At 42.1% G+C, this 23,418-nt stretch overlaps 1 protein-coding gene across 1 annotated transcript in view; it reads right to left on the reverse strand.

Annotated features, from left to right (window-relative positions):
* RRAS2 (RAS related 2) overlaps window positions 1-9,971 on the reverse strand; it is a 77,325-nt gene extending 67,354 nt beyond the window's left edge. The window contains exon 1 of the mRNA XM_058688315.1: window positions 9,565-9,971. Within this exon, the coding sequence (XP_058544298.1) occupies window positions 9,565-9,672 (108 nt within the window). The 5' untranslated portion in view covers window positions 9,673-9,971. The remainder of the gene's footprint in view (window positions 1-9,564) is intronic.
* Window positions 9,972-23,418: the final 13,447 nt, after the last annotated feature.

Here is a 23,418-nt window from a genome sequence, read left to right on the forward strand (position 1 = left end):
TTCCATTTCCAGTGATAAGCAAAGGCTACAAGCATGCAAGCAGAAAATAATTATTCCTGCAGGACAGAAATGGGAGGCCCACCAGCCAAATAAAGGTCAAGAATCAGAAAACAAAGATATACCCCCACTGTCATAGTACAAAAACGCTGGGGGGCCCAACAATTTTATGTCCAGCCAAATCATCACTTACCATGCAAAAGTAAATATAACCTTGGCTATCTTTACAGTAAAAATACTTGAAAGTATTCTCCAAATCACATTTCAAAATAAAGACTAGCTGTTGATAAAGACTACCTGTAAGCACTGACACCAGTGAGAATGACACAAATGGCAAATAAAAGCAATGACCCTTCATAGGAAAAAGATTAATACCATTACTATTTACTATTATAATAGCAAAACAGAATGTAAAAGACAAAAAACAATCTTTTAAAAACACTGCAACACACACTTGGTTGCTTTAAATAAGGACACTAAATTTATGAAAGATATGGGTGGAAACAGCAAACAAAACTTCTAACTTCCTCACTTCCCATAACTGGGAATAAAACAGTATTATTCTAATTTTCTAATTAAAAATGTTTATGAATAATTTTAAGGTAAATCTGAGTAAAAAAAGATAGAAAATATATAGCAAAATACAAGATTAGTACAAAGGGAGGTCATTATGCTAAAGATCATGACCAAAATCTGTACTGACCTAATAGAAATTTTTCAACCTTTCCCTCAAGATACCTGCCTACAAAATTAGACAGAAATTTTCTCCTTAAACAGAACAAGTCAATCCCCTTTTGCCTCAACTTGGTTTCTTTAGGCTTAATTTCACTCCATGCCAAGCTAGACTGATTATGAAGACCAGATTTTGTTAACATAACTGAATAGAACAAACTCTGCTTATCATTACCTAAATAAAGCAACATCAGAGGTCTTAGTTTTGATCACTTGGCCAAGGTGACGTCAGCCAGGTTTCCTCACTGTGGTTATTATTTTCCCTCAATAATTAATACCTTATGGGCAGATACTTTGAGACTATGTTAATATCCAGCTACTCTCAAACCCACCAGTTTTAACATCTATTTATGATTCTGACTTGAATCAACTGTTATACTGCCAAATAGTGATTTTCTAATTCCACCACCTCCCCTAAGTTTATTAGAATTCTACCGTAAGAACTTTCCTTCCTCCTTCATTTATCCCTATGGATTCACAGATTCTTACTTTATGGACGATAATCAATTAGTATCATTATTCGATGGACTATATTGTCCCAGAGTTAGCCAATGGGAGTTCTTTGGGTTGGCTGTGTCTCTTTGACATGTCACCATTGTTTTGTCTTTTGAGCACTATCTTACTTTCTGGCACTACAAGATGTTCCTAGCTCATCTTCTATTCTCTGCTCTAGGCCTGGGATTAGTCACTTCTCCAAGTTTCCTTCTAGTAAAGAAGGGTATTTAGAAACCAAGATCTGGCTCTAGGTATTCTCACTGCTAATAAGAAGTCGCGATTTCTATGTACTCTCAGCATACAGAGCTGAAAAAAAAAAAAAGGCACAGATATGTGCATGTGTATCCACATGCATCTTTTTCTGCATCTATAATTTTTAAACCATGAATCTGTGACAACATCTTCAATTCCAGGCAAGCATCTGAGTTGAGGTTAGCCTTCCCCCTTTCCACATTTAAAACTCCCTTCACCAACAATGAGAAAGTTGGCTCCCATTTTCCACAACATATTTACTTATTTGCTTAATCCTAGTATAGAAAATTGTTGGGGCGCCTGGGTGGCGCAGTCGGTTAAGCGTCCGACTTCAGCCAGGTCACGATCTCGCGGTCCGTGAGTTCGAGCCCCGCGTCAGGCTCTGGGCTGATGGCTCGGAGCCTGGAGCCTGTTTCCGATTCTGTGTCTCCCTCTCTCTCTGCCCCTCCCCCGTTCATGCTCTGTCTCTCTCTGTCCCAAAAATAAATAAAAAACGTTGAAAAAAAATTTTTTTTAAAAATTGTTTCAGAATTGAAAAGCCATGTCCCTCTCTCTCTCTCTCTCACACACACACACACACACACACACACACAGCCTACTAACTAGAGTTCAATGTTTGCTTCAAGTTCTTTTTGTCTTTATCCTGAGGACATAGTCCAAACACCCAGTTCAAAAGTTAGTTTTTTTCTTTCCCCCCTTCAGTGTAGTTATCTTACTCATTTGAAATAAGGTTCGGTTCATTTATTTCCTTTATTTTTTTTTAAGTTTATTATTTTGAAACAGAGAGAGCAAGCGAGGGAGGTGCAAAGAGAGGGGGAGAGAGAATCCCAAACAGGCTCCATGCTGTGAGCACAGAGCTGGATGTGGGGCTTGAACTGATGAACCATGAGGTCATGACCTAAACTGAAATCAAGAGTTAGCTTCTTAACCCACCAAGCCACCCAGGCGACCCTAGTTCATTTATTTGTTTGTACTCCACCTGAGGGTGGTTTTTTCTTCACCACTTGATTGTACTCGTGTTTGCTGTTTATGGACTAAGTATGTGAAACATTAAACATGGTTCCAAAAGTCAGAAAGTATCCTCAGAAAGGTTACCAACCCCATTCTTTCTACCCCTTCCCCCTCATTCCTACCCACCCTCTCTGGCTAACCAATAATCTCATTAATCTCTGATTTATCCATTCTGTGTTTTTGTCCCAATAACCAAAAACATATGTATTTTCTTATTTCCCCTTCTTTCTTACACAAAATGCAGTATACTGCACATTATGCAATAGGTATTTTGCACTGTTTTTTTCACTGAACAATTTATCCTGGAAGGCCCTTCACATCAGTTCATAGAAATCTTTTTTTTTTTTTTACAGCTACATAATGCTCCACATGTACCATATTTTATTCAATCCCTCTCCTATTCTGTGTTTCCAATTTCTTCAATTACAAACAATGCTGTGACCTCATGTGTGTGTATTTTAAGGGTAAATTTCTAGATCTGGAGTCAAAAGGTTAAGCACAGATAGAATCAAATCTACATCTATTTTACGTCTCCTGATATAATGCACTAAGAAGAATTCATTATTTCTGTGTTGTTCCTCCCCTGCAAATGCAGAACCTGAATTTAACAATAAAGAAACAAACCCTAGCTAGCTATGTTAAATGTTACTTAAAAGGAAATAACTGGATTATATGGACATTTTCAATTGTAGAAAAATGTGTTGCTGGGAAAAAAAAAAAAAAAAAAGAAAAAAACAAACCCTAATCAAGGAACTCTACAAATAAGATACACGCTTCAAAAATATCAATGTCCTAAAATACAAAGACTAAAAAACAGTTCCAAATTAAAGAAGATATGGAAACTGAACGCAATGCTTAATCTGAGATATTCTTTTGCTATAAAGGGCATTATTGGGACAATTGGCAAAATCTGAAAAAGCTCTACGTGTTAGATTACTAATACATCAATGTTAATTTCTGATTTTGGTTATATATCTTGTTTATATAAGCAAATGCTCATTTTTAGGAAATATACATGGAGATACTTAAAAATAAGTGGTCACTGTCTTCAACTTACACTTAAATGATTTTAAAAAAGCATATATGGGGAAAAGGATAAAACAAATATGGTAAAATGTTAGCATTTGGAAAATCTGGGTAAAGTTTTTTGAAAAAGCAACACTGAATATTACTTTGACATTTATATTCATACTTCTAGTACTGAACATGTACTTACTTGTATACAAAGCTCTTTCTCCTAGAAAAAACATCACCATATGAGGCGGCAAGATAAGTTGGCTGGCAATATTAAACTCCTAATGTATACAAACAACAAGTTCTGTGACTATAATATTTCTAATTAAACTATGATTTAATGCATGTAACCAATAAACAATCATAGCGCTTTTATACAACACTAAAAATAAAATATAATTTATAGGGTGACAAGGAACTCAGTCTAATTATGTCTCCAGTAGCACAATTTTAGACAACTTACATTTCTTTGTTTCTTTCAGAACCACACAGAAAATACGTGAATATATAAATATTTGTCTTTTTCACAAAAGCCTGAGAGACATTTCTCTTTGCAAAGTAGAAATAAATCAAAGGCCTACCAAGGACATTACTTTAAGTTTCAATCCCAAACACAGACTCAGCAGCTCTATCTATCCAAAGTAATTCAAGATCAAGGCCTTACCAGTAGATTCACTATTAACTAACATTGTCTACCAGCAGAATGAAAGTCTTTTACTCATTATCACTTTTCAGTAAGAAGGGCACAAAAGAACTAATACTCTAAACACGCTTCTATTTTTCCTAACAGAAAGAAAGAAAGAAAGAAAGAAAGAAAGAAAGAAAGAAAGATGTTCACATTGCATCACAAAATCTCAATTTTATGAGATCAGTTTTAATTTGAAAAAGGAAACTTAAGGAGTGCCTGGGTGGCTCAGTCAGTTGAGCTTCAGACTGTTGATTTCAGCTCAGATCATGATCTCACAGTTCATGGGATGGAGCCCGAGTCAGGCTCCACAATGTCAGGGGGGCCTGCTTGGGATTCTCTCTCTACTCCTCCCCTACTCGTGCTCTCTCTCTCTCTCTCTCAAAATAAACTTTTTTAAAAAAGGAAACTTAAAATAAAAACAATACTGCTTCAAGAAAGTCTCTTTCCCCACTCCTTCCCCCTTTTTAAAGTTACCAATTTATTTGCCTAACCGAACCAAAGACTGACTTTCTTTCTTTTCTTTCTTCCTTTCTTTCTTTCTTTCTTTCTTTCTTTCTTTCTTTCTTTCTTTCTTTCTCTCTCTCTCTCTCTCTCTCTCTCTCTCTCGCTTTCTTTCTTCCTTTCTTTCGAGAGACAGTATCCCAAGCAGGCTCCACATTGTCAGTGCAAAGCCTGATGCAGGTCTTGAACTCATGAAACGTAGGATCATGACACAAGCCAAAATCGAGTCCAATGCCCAACTGACTGGGCCACTCAGGCGCCCCTTAAGGACTACTTCCATTTCAAAGCTTGGTAAAGACCCACACTTCAGCAACACAGGTGAATTAAAAATCCCATCCCAGTAGGCAGCTGCCTGTCACCATCACTTTGCCTTCTAATGGTACTCGACCAAGGGAAAAGAGGATTCTTGACACTCAACAGAAGCGTCTCCACTAACTCCTGCCAACTTCCCCATCCCAATAAGGAGACACACATGTGAGAATGAGTTTTAAGAAAACCTAGGTTGGAATTTCCTTCTGCTTATCCTCTGTTAAAAGTGATCATCCTTTCCCTTGAGTGCTTACCATTTCTATGCAGGAACTGCCAGCACATCCATTTCAGGTGTTACCAAAATGAGGCAATCTCTAGTATGTACCACCATCAGCTGAGGTGCCTTATTTTTCAATGCTAAGAATTCATTTGTAAATTCCTCTGAAAATATAATCTGCACACAAAAAAACAAGTCTACAGTACAGTTTCAAACTCACAGACACAAGTTATTTTAATTGCAGAGAGTGTCTTCCAGATATCGCAACAGAACAGCAATTCTGGAATCTAAACTCACAACCTTCACACATGGATCAATTAACTATAACATAAATACATGTGTCTTGAAATCTCTTCTAGGCTCTCCACCCCAAGGAAAAGGCAATGAAAAAGCATCCAGCAAAAGACAAACTCTGGGTTAAAAGCAATGTCTGAGTCAGGTCCAGCTAACAGGTTGTAAGACTAAAACCCAGTGAGTAAGGAATCAACTACCCCCTACATAGTTCAAAATGTGACAAACTGCTCAACAGAAAGTCAGGATGCTAAACAAAGAATAGAAGATGGGAAATTCCTCTCTTTAATTTTATAAAACATGTGTGGTCTCTTCTCAGAGTTAGCAGGTAAAGCATTAACCTCAAACCCAACGATTACTCCATCTTTTCCTAAAATCAACTTGCAACTGATAAAAAGAAGTTTCCCCGACTCAAAACAGGATCAATATTCATCACCTCAATACCACACAAAGTGAAGAGGGGAGTTTGAGGTTGGGGTGGGAGGCAGGGGGTACTGAAGACTTAAAAGACCAGATTACGTGTCAAGGAAAAATAAATACATTACAAATTTTGTTTTGGAAGAACAAGATACAGAAGTAATAGAAGCAATTAAAACCAGGTAACAATTATTAACATACTCTGCAGATGGCACTGTGCTGAACAATTTGCGTGCATTATTGTAATTATTCCAAAAAACCTAAAGGTACTACTTAATTTCCCTTTTCATATAGGGAAACTGAGGCTTGGGGAACCCAAGAAACTTGACTAAGGCACACAGCTGGTTAAATGAGAACCTAGAATTTCAAAGGTGCAGGTTTGTTCACCCAAACTCAGTGTTTTATGGAGAAAAAAAAACTAAAGCCTTGAAAAGATTAGGAGAGATTAAGAAATTCCCTAGCATCACCTGAGTAAGGAAACCTAGAATTCAGATATGCAAAATTCTCTCCATTTCTTTGTACAATGCTAAGATCACTTCCTAACTACTCATCATTTAGGTATTTACTCATCATTTAGGTATTCCATTTACCAACAGAATTTAAAACATTTTTCAAAAAACTATGAACAACAAAAACATATTTTACGTCTTCATACAGACATTTTATGATCTGCTAAAGTCATTTTTAAGGAGAAAATGCACTAATTATTGCCTTAATCTCCTATTTTGCAGCTCTTCATATGCTAAATCACAAGTATACCTAAGGTTACAGAAAGTCAAGGCTAAATACAAAGTGTTTTTACATTCTCCATTCCCCAATTTATTACATTTTTTCTGCTCAAGATGATATCATAGAAAAATATATACGGAACACTGTAAAAAGGATGTTTCAGAAGACTTAAAAAATAAATAAAACCAATTTGTGTCATCCTGATCCACAAAGAGAACTCACTTCCGCTTGTTAAGATTATTATCCTTCTGCCATCTCCTCTCCCAATTACTACTGCTAGACAATCACAGCAGAATGAATTTTAATTTCCCAAGAGTCATACAATAAATAGTGGCTCTATTAAGTGTAGATGATAAATAGTCACTTTAGCTCCATAGTATAAGATTAATATAACAGCAATAACATCTGTAGATTTATTATGCACTAGGCATTGTTTTAAGCCCTTGACATATGTTAAGTCTAATTTTCACAACAACACTATCTGGTACTTTCTATCTCTCCGGATTACAGATGGGGAAAATTGAGATACCAAGAGGTTAAGTAATTTATCTAAGATTATACATGCAGCAAGTGGCAGAGCTGAGACTCCATGGAAGTGGTCTGGCTCCTACCTCTCCAGAAAGTCTCCTCCGATGTCAGAACCTATATTACTCTCTTTCACTGGCTCCAATTCATCTGCCTCTCCCACTCCCCTCCTTGCCTGCCTTCTCTCTCCAAACTAGCATATAACTCCCCCATGCTCACAGAAGGTATGTCCTCTCTCCCTACCGCCAAGCCTACACAGCACTTTTATCAAGTCTTTGCAAACTGACTTTTACCCAATTCTGAATTCTTTGCATTTAAATGTGTTACAGAACTGTACACAGACACTTATACTAGCAGCAATCATTAAGTGAGCACATATTACGTGACAGATACGGTGCTAACAATATTCCCATAATTTATAGGATTATAAACAATGTGTCAGCCCACCCGTTTTACTGATAATTAAATTGAGGCTCAGAGATGCTGAATATTCTGGCACTGTTCTCACAACCAATATATGACAGAATAAGACAGACACTTCAGTTGACTCAAAGCTCACTTTTTCTCTATGTATATATATGTATGTCTTTCACATGCATACACACCTTCCCTTCTTTTATACCATCTAGTACAGTACTATTCATGAAGGTGTTTCTTTAACAAATGAATTCTAGAAAATCATTTTAAAAATAGCAATTACTGTTATCTTAACAATTTCTAAAACCATTTCCCAAAAACAAAAGGTTCCAGTACCTTAATTAAGTAACTTAAGATTCAAATACATTCAGAAGATCCCTCCCCACCCAAAAAAAAAAAACCTAAGTATGTGTGGGTTTAAACCTGTCAGGTGACACTTTACTAATACTGGAACCCAGAATTATCCTCTCACTCATCACCACCACCACCAGCCCAACAACAGTCCCCAAAGAAAGGTTTAGCTATAAATTGTTTTGCTCTGCCATCAGTTAAAGTCTCTCTCTGGGCCCTAGGGATATAACATAACATCCCTGATTCTACAGCCTGCTAAACTTAAACCAATCTCACCTCTTACAAAGTGTGATTTTTTTTTTAACCCACTAATGAGCATACTGTAAATATTCATTACACAAACATCTTCTCTTCCTGGATACAAAGGTTTTAGCAGCAGTTTTTAACCCCTTGAAATATTACAACAGCAAATTATTGCTCATTTAGGCAACGTGAAAGGTAACAATCACATTTAACAGTACTCTGTATTTTAATGTCACTATAAACGTGAAGTGAAATGAAATACGCCATTCAAGTATCCCAGTTGATAACAAATGAATGAAACGGAAACCAGAAATTAATTCTTCACCAAAGCATCTTAGCAGTACTCTTGTGTACTAAGAATATCTTTTGTTACCTGTTATAACGGGGTCCCTTCCTTCTCTCGCAGCGTATGCCACACCTTTTAGGTTGACAAAAGCGGAGAGACATCTGGGTTTCTCATTTTTAAAATCCCGAAAAAGATCGCTCAACCTTCTTAACCAGAGCAAATCCTAAGAATGAAGAATTCCATCGCAATTGTCTTTACCACAAGCCCTGACTTTCGCCTCCAGCATCCAAAGAGGTCTCGGGGTGGGGGGAGTGGGTAGTTGGAACAGATACAGCAGGCACGCCCCGGTCGGTCATCTCCGAGCATGGCCCATCCCAAACTTCACCTTGGCAAAGGGAGAAGCAGGAAGGCACCAGGAATTCCTAGGAAATGGTCTCACCCCTATCCTATCGGAGAACATTCTCAACTTCCTCGAAGCCACCATTTCCCTCGGGCATTCTCACACACCTCCCACCCGGACACATTACCTAAGAGATTACTTAAAAGAAAAGCACAAATACACACAAAGAGAAACACACAGCTCGATCGGGCAGCTCCGGCTCAGCGTGCGCAGAGAAACCCGCAGACCACGCGGAGCCGCGGCCAACTTGCCACCGCGATCGCAACCGACGGTGCAGGAGGCGGCCCGGGGCGGCTGGAAGCCCAGCTCGAGGGGCTGCAAGCCCTACGCCCGACGCCCGGAGCCCGGGCCTCGGGGCAGGAAGACGGGCGCGGCGGCGCAGCCTCCCCGGAGGGCTCGGCCCGGGCCGGAGCGATAAGGTGGATCGACGCTTCCCACCCTGCCAGCTCCGCCCTCCCGGACACATTCCTGAGAAGCCCGACTCCCGGGACGCCGAGCAGGGCGCCGGGCAGGCAGGAGCGCGGCGCCACGGCCGCAGGGCAGGAGGGCAGAGCCGGGCCCTCACCCCCCGCCCGCCCCCGGCCCGCGCGGCGCCTCCGGGGCGGGGTCGCGTCAGCAGCCCCGCCACAGGTAGCGCGAGCCCCCGCCCGCCGCCACCCCGGCGCCCCCGGCAGGCCCGCTCCAGGTACCTGGATGAACTGGATGGTGAGCGCCGACTTGCCCACGCCGCCTCCGCCGACCACCACGAGCCGGTACTTCTCCTGGCCGGAGGCGTCCCGCCAGCCTGCCGCGGCCATGGGGACGCCGCCGAGCCCGCCCGGCCACGCCGAGCCGCCGCCCGCCCTAGGCCCGGCTCCGGGGACGTGTGCGGCCGGCGGGCTGCGGGCGAGCGGCGGGCGGGGGTCCCGGGCGCCGGGAGCTGCCGGGAGGGCCGCTCCGGGCGGCAGCGCGGCGCCCGGGCTGGCCGGGTCCCGCCCGAGGCGCGGAGGAGCGGGAGGACCGCAGGGGCCAGGGGCGGCAGCGGCCGGGGGGCGCGCTCCTCCTCACGTCGCCGCAGCGCCTGCCGAACGCTGCCTCCAGCGCCGCTACAAATGGCCGTCTGGGGGCCGGGCTGCTAGGCTGAGGTGCTGCATATGCATGAGGGGGCGGGGCAGGGCGGGGCCGCACTGGCCTGGGCTGGGATTCCGGCGCTGACCCCCGGCGGCTCAGACCCCCGCGGACCCGCCCCTCGGATCCCGGGACTGTGAGCGCGTGTGCGTGAGTGAGTGCGTGCGTGAGTGAGTATGCGCGTATGTGTGTCTGAGTAGGTGTCAAGTGGGAGTGAGAAGAAGACAGCAGACAGTGTGTGACCATAACTGTGTAATGTCAGGGATTGTCAGGGATTATGTGGATGAAAAAATACAGTATGTGAAGGCGTGTGTGAAAAATAGAGCTGTTGTCATCTTAACCCAATTTTTGCAGGAGAGTAAATATCCTGTTTTAAGAGTACAGATGGTGATCGTGATTGTGTGAAAACCAGTGTGTGACAGTGATTGAGGATCAGAGCTGTGTCACAGTAACTGTGTATGGGATGGGTTGCAGTGATGAGGTTGTGTGACAGAGACTAGACTGGGCATGGGGAATAAATCACGGTGATGGAGGGTGCATGGACGAGAGTGAATGGGCAGGTTTTGTATGTGTCAGGAGACTGTCCTGGTGGCTATATTTGTGTGTATGAAATATGTCATAATTGTACAGAGGAATATGTGAGAGGTTAGTTTGTAATTAAGTTCACACTACATACCAGGCACTGTGCTCAGTGCTAGAGATCCTTTCCTAAACCAAACAGTGTCCCTGCCCTCAGGGAACTTAAGAGGCCAGTGAGGGAGACAGCCAAGACAATAGGCAAATTATAAGGCATAATGATAAGGGCTATAGCTATTTAGCATCTGTGCCCATGGCAGAAGCATTCACCCCAGAGCTGGGTGGTCAAGGAAGGCTTCCTAAAGACGTGAAGAATCAATAATAGAAACAGGCAAATCATTAGAAGAAAAGTAATCCAGGGAAACGAAACTGCATGTAAAAAAGTCAGAGCTGAGAAGATAAGAACTGTCACATGATTTTGAGTGTACTGGGGAAGTTCTCGGCCAGTGATTGTGTATGAGAAGTGATTATCGATGTGTATGGTAGTTTAACCAAATGTAACAGGAATCACAGCTCTGGGAAGAAATAGTGTAGGGTAGTAGATAAGGCCATGGGCTCTGGGGCCAGACTGTCTGGATTCAAACCCTAGATCTTCTACTAATGTGTGATGTTGGGAAGTGAACCTCTGTGCACCAAGTTTTCTCCTCTCTAAGGACAGTAAGACTTACCTACCATCAGGGTGTTTTATTTTGTTTTGGTAAGAATCAAATGAGCAAATACATTATAAAGCACATAAAACAGTGCCTGGCATGCAATAAGCATTTATGGCAGTTTGGGAACATGACTGCAAGTTCTTGGACAGTATTTAGTGACTTGCTTGGAACCAATAGAATGCAGCAGAAGAGATGCTGTATAACTTCCAAGGCTGGGTCAGAAGAGGCCATGCAGCTTCCACCTCTTCTCTTGGGATTCTCACTCCGGGAGAAACAAAGTAAGAAGTTTGGCTACTCCAAAGCTGCCGTGCTAGCAAAGCATAATGCAAGGCAAAGATACAGCTGAGCTCCTAGCAGACCGCCAGCATCAACTGCCGGCCATGGGAGATATCTTGGGCACCCAACTCTGTTGAGCCTTCAGATGAGGGCAATCCCCACTGGCATCTGACTGCAGCTGCATGAGAGACCACAAGGAAGAGCTGCCCAGGCCAGCCCTTCCTGATCCACAGAATCATGAGCAAAATAAAGTAGTGAACTGGTTGTGCTTTTTTCAACTTTTTATTTAGAAATAATTTCCATGTGTAAAATATAAAGTACATCCATACATTTTTACCCAAATTCCACTATTGTGAGCATTTTACCCCACTTCCTTTATCTTTCTCCCCTCTCCATTTCTCTCTGCCATATATATGTATATATATATGTATACATATACATATGAAAATTTATAATATTCACATATATATGTACATATATACATGTGTACATATGTGATTGTGTGTATATATACACATATATAAATTCATGATTATTCCTATATACAAATAAATGTGTATGTGCATATATAAATGTATGATTCATATATATTATATATATATATACATATATATATAATATATGTATATATATAATCCATATATAAAGATGAGTTTTTTAACCATTTAAGGATAAGTTACAGACATTATGGCCATTTGCCCCTAAGTACTTCAGTGTGTATTTCCTAAGAATAGGGACAGTACAGTTATCATCTTTAGTAAATTTAATATTGATATGAATACTTAATCTACCATTCATATTCCAATTTTGTCAGTTGACTCAATAATGTGCTTTAGAGCATTTTCCCCCCAGCACAGGATCCAGTCCAGGGTCAAACACTGCATTTAGCCACCAAACTCTATTTATCTTTTTTTGGTGTGGTACAAAATGGTTGTTTTAAGTATTTGGGAGGAGGGGCAAAATGTTTGTTACCCAGCAGTAATAGCCAGAAGGGCCTCAGTGACAGATATTATTATCAGTGTGAAAAGGAGAAAAAGGAGAGAAAAGAAAGAGGAACCCACATCAAGGAAGTGCTGAGAAAGGACCAGTTATACTTCTCACAAATGTCTCCTAATATCTGCCTAGCCCTAAAATTTCCCATAATCCTTCAGGACCAAGAAGATGACCAGAGTCCTTATGCTCTTTGCCTTCTAAAGTACCAGTCTATTTTCAGTAGAATCTATTTCATTCACCTATTTGTGAGCTTCTTCTATGCCTGTGTCCTGACCAAGATGTTCTTTCCTTCCTGCTCTGCACCACTAAGATCCCCAGGTACAGGACAATTCCTGACACCAAGCAAGCAAACCCATCCTATAGGAAACATGTACTGGTTGCCTTCCAGCCAGCCATTCCTCCTTCCTTTCAAATAGTTATCTCCAAATTTTCCCTCTAGTTTGTGAAGGACACCCACCTACCTGCAGCTTCAGCCATTCACTCTAATTCACTTAAGATTATCAATCTGCACTGGCCACAGTAGTTAGCGGGAGGGGAGATATAGTCTAGGTCAGGACCATCAGGAACAGATTCAACTGTGGAATCAAAACTACAGTGTGATGCCATTTCATACCCACTAGGATGACTTTTCCGCTTTGGAAAACAGTCTAGCATTTCTTCAAAAGGTTAAACATAGAGGGGTGCCTGCATGGCTCAGTCAGTTAAGTGTCCAACTCTTGATTTCAGCTGAGACCATGATCTCGAGGTTCGTGGGATCAAGCCCCGCAGAGCGCAGAACCTACTTGGGAATTCTCTCTCTCTCTCTCAATAAATGAATAAAACTTAAAAAAAAAAAAAAAAGACTACTTAAAAAATGTTTTTAAAAACGTTAAACACAGAGTCACCATATAACCCAGAAATTCCCCCCAGTATATATCCAAGATAAATTAAAACATGTATCCATACAAAAACCTGTGCATGCAAGTTCATAGCAACATTATTCATAATAGCCAAAAAGTACAAATAACCTAACTGTCCATCAACTGATGAGTGGACAAACAAAATGTGATATAATCATACAATAGAATTTTATTTGGCAATAAAGACATGAAGTACTGATACATGCTGCAACCTGGGTGAACCTTAAAAATGCTACACTAACTGAAAGAAGCCAGTTAGAAAAGAGCACATATTGTATAATTCCATTTATTTATTTTTTTTTTTTAATTTTTTTTTTCAACATTTTTTATTTATTTTTGGGACAGAGAGAGACAGAGCATGAACGGGGGAGGGGCAGAGAGAGAGGGAGACACAGAATCGGAAACAGGCTCCAGGCTCCGAGCCATCAGCCCAGAGCCTGACGCGGGGCTCGAACTCACGGACCGCGAGATCGTGATCTGGCTGAAGTCGGACGCTTAACCGACTGCGCCACCCAGGCGCCCCTATAATTCCATTTATATGAAAGGTTCAACCTAAGAAAATCTATGAAGACAGAAAGTAGATTAATGGTTGCCAGGATGGAGGGGAAAATGTGAGTGGCTGGTAACGGATATGAGGATTCTTTCTGGAGATAGGAAAATATTCTGAGATTAGATAGTTATGATGGTTGTACAATTCTAAATATACTAAAAACCATTGAATTATACACTTTTTAGAGTGAATGTTATGGTATAGGAATTAAATCTTAATAAAACTGTGGGGAGAAAAGATTGAACTGCAGGATTTTATTTGAGCTATGAAGGAAATGTCTTTTTACTTCAAGATGTTCCCCATATCAGCTCTATTCCTTTATTGATTGATTGATTGATTGATTGATTTGATTTGATTTGATTCAGTTGAGTGTTCAGCACGCAGGAAGCTTATATGCTCAACTCCACCTAGACTTCTATTCCAAAATGTTTTCTTGGCCTTAGAAAATATCCCAAAAGCCTACACAAAAATAAATCTTTACAAAAACATAGGAGAATATGGGAAAGAAAGAACTAGTTGTCATTCAAGCCAATTAAAGATGAATTTTCATCTTAATCTGAAAAATGTCCTTCTCAAGTAGCTAGAATAGAATAGATAAGAGTATAGGGGCGCCTGGGTGGCTCAGTTGGTTAAGCATCCAACTTCAGCTAAAGAACCCATGGTTCATGGGTTTAAGCCCCGCATCAGGCTCCATGCTGACATCTCAGAGCCTGGATCCTGCTTCGGATTCTGTGTCTCCCTCTCCCTCTGCCCCTCCCTTGCTCACACTCTGTTTCTCTCTCTCTTTCTCAAGAATAAACATTAAAAAAATTTTAAATAAGGAAGAGTACAAATCTTCACAAGAAGAATGACTTACAAACTCGGAAAAAATGGTAGAGATCACCCCCCTTAACTTACCCAAAGAAATATTGTGACTAGGGAAAGAATTTCTTTCCCAATGTCACCTAGCAAGTTAGCAGGACACAGGTCTTCTGACTCCCCTGCTTAAAGCACTTTACCTAATGCCAAGCTGGGTGTTATCCAGAGCCCCACAGAGCCTCACAGCATGGAGTCAGTGTAATGCTACCAATCAAGAGAACTGTTGAATGCATCATTTTGCCTTAAGTAGATGACTGTCTGGCTAAGAGGTTGTCAAGAAATTTCAACAGGGGCGCCTGGGTGGCGCAGTCGGTTAAGCGTCCGACTTCAGCCAGGTCACGATCTCGCGGTCCGTGAGTTCGAGCCCCGCGTCAGGCTCTGGGCTGATGGCTCGGAGCCTGGAGCCTGTTTCCGATTCTGTGTCTCCCTCTCTCTCTGCCCCTCCCCCGTTCATGCTCTGTCTCTCTCTGTCCCAAAAATAAATAAAAAACGTTGAAAAAAAAAAATTTAAAAAAAAAAAAAAAAACAAAAAGAAATTTCAACAGGCAGATTCAAGGCCTGTTTTGGCCAGCAGATATGTTTTGGTGCACAATTCAATTTTTTAATTGAATTACCAATATTTAATTGAGTTACCAATATTTTTTCAAAAAAGATAGTTTGGGGCACCTGGGTGACTCAGTCATTTAAGTGTTGGACTTCGGTCATGATCTCACAGTTTGTGAGTTTGAGCCCCATGTCGGGCTCTGTGCTCAGAGCCTGGAGCCTGCTTCCAATTCTGTGTCTCCCTCTCTCTCTTGCCCCTCCCCTGCTTGTGCTCTATCTCTCTCTCTCAAAAATAATAAACGAACATTAAACAAAATTTTTAAACATATTTCACAAACAAATCTGAATTTCTAACTCTTCCCAATAAAATTAAGCGGAACATCTAGCAATACCAGGCCGTTACCATATGACAACTGGGTGCATACAGGTAAGTACATGCTGCCTTCGAGAAAAGGTACGGATGCTCCTGTTCTTCAGTCACCCATACTCTTATATTGCACCCCATCCATTTGATGTTACCTGTGTTTGCAAATCCTACCACTATATGCCAATGCTCCCCAACTAGGATGCACATCTCAATGGCCTATATTGTCATAAAACGAAGAACCTGGGCTCCCTCACCCCGCATCTTGATAAGTAAGATTTCAGAGCAAGACTCAGCATTTATATATTTAAATATCCAAAGTAACTGAGACACTTCCATAATTGAGAATTTTTGGAGGAGAGTAGACTCATCCGAGTCCACTCTTATTTCAGAACAAACAATGACCTTCTCATCTGGAATGTTGGTGACTCATCATCTCTAAAAACTACCATTGCCCAAATACCATCCCTGGCCCATCCCAGAGAAAGGATCTAGGGGTGGAGTGAGGAAGGAGGTAAGGCTGAAACGAAGGTCCCCCTGACCTCATCTATAGCTGAGTCAGATAGAGCCCAGGCCTGATAACCAAAGAGGGCCAAACCCCAAATCAGAGAGCATTCAGTTGATGGAAGAGCCCCATCTACTTATTTCCTTAATGGGCCACCACTTACAATGTGAATGAATGGCTGGTGGAGAATGAAACAGCCCAGCAGGAGCTGCATGTATCTGATACGAGACAGATGCACAAATCTATTCCTTGTTTAAAGATCACACTGCTAAGAATAGAAACTGAAACACACACTGAAGCGTGTGCACACACAGCCCTGAAGAAGGCCACAACAGAGCTGGAGGAATCCATAGCTTAGTGGAGGATCATCTGAGAATCATAGAGCCTTAGAGCAGAAGAAGCACCCTGAGTTCATTCCCTCTAAAGCTCTCATTTTAATGGTGAGGAAGCAAAGGTTCAGACAGAAAAGAGCAGTCCCTAGCGCTGCCTAGAGATAGAGCACAAGCATGACTGGAACTCACATTCTGTCCCCCAGATTGGGGTCTGACTCAATGGAGAGCACTGTCCTGGGAGCCCCAGAGCATAGAGACTGAGCAGGGTCAAAGTCACACTGCCCCTTTCTGGAAGAGCTGCCAGGAAGAATCAAGCAAGAGTGTCCCCTGCTGCATCCTTTCCAAATAATGAAAAATCAAAACTACTTAAATATTCAACAACGGGGGCGCCTGGGTGGCTCAGTCGGTTAAGCGGCCGACTTCGGCTCAGGTCATGATCTCATGGTCCGTGAGTTTGAGCCCCGCGTCGGGCTCTGTGCTGACAGCTCAGAGCCTGGAGCCTGTTTCGGATTCTGTGTCTCCCTCTCTCTGACCCTCCCCTGTTCATGCTCTGTCTCTCTCTGTCTCAAGGATGAATAAACGTTAAAAAAAAAAAAAATATTCAACAACGGAGTTCAGTTAAATAAATGATGCTATAGCCATAGTATGAATATTATTTGGCCATTAAAAATAATTTTTAGGGGCACCTGGGTGGCTCAGTCGGTTAAGCATCTGACTTTTGATTTCAGACTCATGATCTCACGGTTCATGAGTTTGAGCCCCACATCACACTACCAGTGCAGAGTCTGCTTGGGATTCTCTCTCTCTCTCCCTCTCTCTCTCTCTCTCTCTCTCTCTCTCTCTCTATTTCTCAAAATAAGTAAATAAACTTTAAAAATAATGTTTATTTATATCGGAAAATGAGCATAGGATACAAACCAGTAAAGACAGTGTTATAAAATATAAAATATATACATAACAGTTACCATTTACCTAGCACTTACCATGAGCCTGACACTGTGCTAATCACTTAAAGTCTATTATCCAATTTAATCTACAAATCAACCATCTGAAGTGAGTTCTATTATTATTTGCATTGTACCAAAAACTTGAAGCCCAGAAATGTTAGATAGCTAATAAATGGCAGAGTGCATAGATGAAACTATGAGTGGTTCAAAGTTTTTGTAGTTACATGTTATGAACAGATGAAAAGAAAGAAAGGCTACCAGGGTTATTCAGTTATCCTGGGTGGTGAGATCACAGGACAGTTTTATTTCCTTTTTTTTTTTTTTTTTTTGCAATTCCCCATTCTCTCCTACTCCCACTACTCCCAGCCCTGGTAACTTCTAATCTACCTTCTGTCCCAATGACTTTTCCTATTCTAAACATTTCATATAAGTGGAATTATACAACAGTTGTCCTTTAGTATCTGGTTTATTTTGTTTAGCATAATGTTTCAAGGTTCCTCCATGCTGTAAACATGTATTCACACCTCCTCCCTTTTAAGAGCTAAATAGTACCCCATTGTATGGCTATATTGCTGCTATGAACATTTATATACAAATATCTGAGTTCTTGTTTTCAAATCTTTTGAGGTATATGCGGAGGAGTGAAATTGCTGGGTCAAATGGTAGTTTTATGTTTAACTTTTTGAGGAACTACCAAACTGTTTTGCACAGCAGTACTCCATTTTTTTTATTTAAAAAATTCATTTTTGAGAAGGGGAGAGAGACAGAGCGTGAATGGGGGAGGGGCAGAGAGAGAGGGAGATACAGAATCCAAAGCAGGCTCCAGGCTCTGAACTGTCCGCACAGAGCCTAGCGGGGTGGGGGTGGGGCTCAAACCCACGAACGGTGAGATCATGACCTGAGCCGAAGTTGGAGTCTCAACCGACTGAGCCACCCAGTTGCCCCACAGCTACACCATTTTAATTCCTACCAACACTGTGAGAAGGTTCTAACTTTTCTACATCTTCATCAGCACTTGTTATTTTCCTTTTTTTTGTTGTTGTTTTTCTTGCCATCCCTCTAGGTATGAAGTGGCATCTCACTGTAGTTTTGATTTGCATTTTCCTAATGACTAACGATGTTGAACATACTTTCATATGTTTATTTGCCATTTGTGTGTCTTCTTTGGATAAATGTCTATGCAAGTCCTTTGCGTGTTTTTTTTTTTTTAATTTTTTTTTTTCAACGTTTTTTATTTATTTTTGGGACAGAGAGAGACAGACAGAGCATGAACGGGGGAGGTGCAGAGAGAGGGAGACACAGAATCGGAAACAGGCTCCAGGCTCTGAGCCATCAGCCCAGAGCCCGACGCGGGGCTCGAACTCACGGACTGCGAGATCGTGACCTGGCTGAAGTCGGACGCTTAACCGACTGCGCCACCCAGGCGCCCCCTTTGCGTGTTTTTTAATCGGGTTGCTTATCTCTCTGTTATTGAGGTGGACAACTTCTTTGTATTTTCCGAATATCAAACCCTTATCAGATATTGTGATTTGCAAATATAGCCTCCCATTCTGTGGTTTTCACTCCTTGATAGTGTTCTTTGATGCACAAGTTTTTTACTTTAGTGGAATCCAGTCTCTTCTTTTTTTAGTCAGAAAAAACATGAAGTCATGTTTATGAACACTTTTTCATGATACGGGCAAAGCAGGAGCCAAGGTTGTACATACATAATCTAACTATGTAAACTTCAGTGTGAGTTAGATAATCTGGAAGAATTAATCATTCCAGGAAGAATGAGAATCAGGTCAATATGTGGAAAATGCTTACCTTGTCCTGTGTCACTCAGGTTGACCTGTGATAGCTGCTTCATCCCTTCCTTTCCTGCAGCAACTTTCCAAAGACAGTCGTGCCTGCTGCTGTAGAGGGACTAAACCCCGAAAATTGAGCTTTCTGTAGCACCAGGTCTGATTTATAGAGCTCCAAACAGGCCTCTCTTTAACCCACATCCCTTTCCAGGACCATGACTATGACTATTTTAAAGATTTGTAAAGAACTCGTGAAAGACCAAGAGCATGAAAGAGAGAAAATGGAAGTCCTTGCTTCAAAATGATCAGCTAAGACATCTCTAGCCTCCAAAACAGAAGGACACAATTCAAATGCAGCCATACAGTTTTAGGTTAGACAACTGGTAGAACCTGACAGGAAGGCAAGGTAGACAGCTCCTAGGAGGCTTTTTTAAATGCACTGTTTTCTAGGCCCCATCCCTGCCCCCAGAATTATACCGTTTCAGGGGAGAACTGAAAGGAAATGCTTTGTGATTGTAATCTTCCCTCCTGTGCCAGGATACTCCTGTCTCCCGCAGGTGCAACACCAGTGGTCTGGTGAGAACAAATAACGTTTTCTTCATGGGGCACTCTGGACCCCTGGGGAGAGAGTGTGAGACAAAGTGCCCTAAATGTAAGAAGGGAAGGCACCTTAGAGATCTTCTACTCTACCGCCCTCCCCCATATTAGTCAGTGGTAGGCATTAGGGGACACAATACATAACAGCCCTCTTCCCCACCCAAGTTTTGAACCAAGTGAGAAATAAGGCACAGAAAACCAACAGATGGAGATTAAAATGTCAGCTTTATTACTGAGAAGAGCTACACTGGACAGACCTGGCTTAGACGTGAGGCCAAATAGGCTTGCTTCCACTGTTCCCAGAATAAACTCACCACCAAGTTGCAGGCAGGGCGGGAAAAAAACGCAGTCCTCATCTTATGGGGATCTGCCTCTGTGACATTCAGGAGCACGGAGTAACTGCCCCATTTCGTCAGATAGGCTGCCAGAGAAAACAAAGGGAAAAGCTAAACTGAGCATGCCCAGAGTATTCTGCTGAACTCATTAATTAGATAATGCATACCTTCTTCATGGAGAAGGATGAACAAAGCGTGGGGAGAAAGGCTAGGAATCTCACTTTAGTGATTTTCAAATGTTAGTGGGCATCAGAGTCACCAAGAAGACTTATTCCAGCACAGAATGTCAGACTCCACCCCCCAGGACCCTGATTCAGTAGGTATGGGGTAGGGTCTGATAAACCATGTGGTTTTGTTGTTTTTGGTTTTTTAAAGAGTGCTGGGGTAAATCTTTTTTTTTTTTTTATTCATTTTTGAGAGAGAGCATGAATGGTGGGGGGTGGGCAAAGAAAGAGGCGGACAGAGGATCCGAAGCCAGCTCTCCCTGATAGCAAGGAGCCCGACCAGGGGCTCAAACTCTAGAACCACGAGATCATGACCTTAACTGAAGTCAGATGCTCAAACGACTGAGCCACCCAGGCACCCCTGATAAACTGTGTTTTTTAACAAGTTCCCTGGTGATGCTGATACTGCCTATCTTGGTACCACACTTTGAGAACCAAAGCTTGAAAAGAATCTCTCCCCTTGGAATTTAAGGAGGAATAAATGTTCCCTTTTTTGCTTTAATTTTTTTTTTAACGTTTATTTTATTTTTGAGACAGAGAGAGACAGAGCATGAACGGGGGAGAGGCATAGAGAGAGGGAGACACAGAATCCAAAACAGGCTCCAGGCTCCGAGCTGTCAGCACAGAGTCCAACGCGGGGCTCGAACTCACGGACCGTGAGATCATGACCTGAGCCGAGGTCAGACGCCCAACCGACTGAGCCACCCAGGCACCCCTAAATGTTCCCTTTAACAGTCAGGATTTGTTTGGTTGCCATTGACAGAAACCCAACTCAAACCGAAATAAAAAGAATTTATTGGTTTCTGTAACTAAATGATACAGCTGTTGAGCTAACTTCAAGCTGGACCAGACTCAGTCAAACGGTGTCTTTAGGACTCCTTCACTCTCTGTACCTCTCAGCTGTGCTTGTCCTACACAGCTCTTGTGTCAAGGAGGGTTTTCCTTGGTGTTGGCAAGATGGCTCCATTTACATTTTTTCCCCCAAGCCAGTGTTTCTCAATCTTCAGCATGAATCAGAATCACCTGGAGGAATTGCTAAAACACAGATGCTGGGGCCCAACCCAAGAGTTTCTGATTAAGTATATGTGGGGAAAGCCCAAGAATTGGCAATTCTAACAAATTCCCAGTTGATCATTTTGATTCTATCTGAAGAATAAAGAGAGGACGCCAGGAGAGACGCAAACAACAGGTGTTCACTACTCTTTGTTTTATACATCAAAACACCCCCATGAGTTAAGTGGCTGGTCTGTTTTATCCCATTTAAAAGATAAAAGTCCGAAGGACACATAGGCACAATAAAAAGAGCATGGGTTTTAACGTTAGAAAACCTGATGTTAAATCCCATCCCCACCACTGACAAAATGAGTGGTTTAGGGCAGGTCACTAAATCTCTTTGCTCCTCTCTTTGGTATTTTAAAATGAAAATAACAGTCACACCTACTTATAGGGTGAGATGAGGGTGCGATCATTTACTGGAACATGTAAGAGTCAGTCCTTTATAGTTAAAGAAGTAGTAGACAGACGGTGAGTTTTTATTTTATTTTATTTTATATTTAGATAGATGGTGAGTTTCAAATTATTTTAAAAGTCAATGTGAATGATAGCATACATGAAAATTAAAATGGCACAGAGTTACTATTTTTGTTTTATCAGTAGTAGTATTTTTCACCTAGACAATTGGAAAGATCAAAGATTTAACAACACTGTGGAGTGGAAAGTCAGGGGAAACAGATACTTTCATTCATTGCTGATTGAGCCCAGCCCAGCTCCTAGGATTTTCCAAGGTACTCAGGGACCCAATGCCTCAAGAATTTCATCTCTTTGCCTGAGGGACTTCTCTGAACTGCGGAGGTCCATTCTTGCCACCAGCAGGCCAGCTCAAGGAATTAGCACATACCCCCCTAGTCCCATCTCACACCCCCTTGCTTCTAGGGCAGCCTTCCACCAATGACTCTTGGGAGATGCGGCTCCTTCATCTTTGTTTAGGAGACTCTGGACCAGGTCTCGTAATTTCTCAGTGGCATTAAGTTCCAGTCACCCACTGGAGTAGCTGGCCTCATGACACATCCCATTCCTGATTACCCCCGCCCCCTGAGTAGACTTACATCTCTTTGGCTAGAATTGTGTTATATGGTCACCCTTTCTGGTATAGGAGGCTACAAAAGCAAGTATCCTTCCAACTTCTTTCTTTGGAAGCAGCATGGAAGAAAAGAGTTGGTGATGTGCACTAAAGTAGGCTTTCTGGTGTTGTCACAGGGGCTTCTCAACAGTGTTGAAGCTGTGAAAACCTTCCTTCAAATAAAATCTTTCATGGAAGCATATTTTGAAAAGCTGATGAAGGTGGGGTGACTTTGGCTAGAGGAGAATGAGGGCTTAAAGCTTTGTGTGGCCAGCACTCCCTCACTCAGTAAGAGGTATTTCCTGCTTTCTAGCTGTCAAACACCCATATCATCTTGCAATTAGTTCTCAAGTCTTCCATCTGGGAGACAACCACATGCGTGTAAGCTTGGGAGGTAGTTCCCATCTTCCCTTAGGAGGCCGAAGACCCAGATTCCGCACCCCCACCTCCAACTTCCTTGCAAAACCTGAGCCAGGTGATTTAGGTTGTCAGTCACACATTCTTTCCTGGTTTTTTTGTTTTTTAAGTTTATTTTATTTTGAGAGAGAGTGTGCAAGGGTGGGTGGTTCAGAGAGAGAGGGAGAGAGAGAGCAAATCCCAAGCAGGTTTCACACCCACACCGTCAGCATAGAGCTCAGTGGGGGGCTCAAACCCATGAACCATGAGATCATGACCCAGAGCCAAAGCCCGAGGAATAACTGACTGAGCCACATAGGCACCCTGGTCTTTAAATCGCAAGAGCATGTGACAGCGGGGGGTGAGGGGTAGTGGTGAATGGAGGTCATTTTCCTTTCAGCAGCAATGCCGCATGCACCTGACTGTCCTTGCTCTGTGACCTGTGGTGTGGTTCCAGCTGCCTAGCCCTCTGGAATTCTCATTTC

The sequence above is a fragment of the Neofelis nebulosa genome, chromosome 10 (assembly GCF_028018385.1).
Source record: "Neofelis nebulosa isolate mNeoNeb1 chromosome 10, mNeoNeb1.pri, whole genome shotgun sequence".
NCBI lineage: Eukaryota > Metazoa > Chordata > Mammalia > Carnivora > Felidae > Neofelis > Neofelis nebulosa.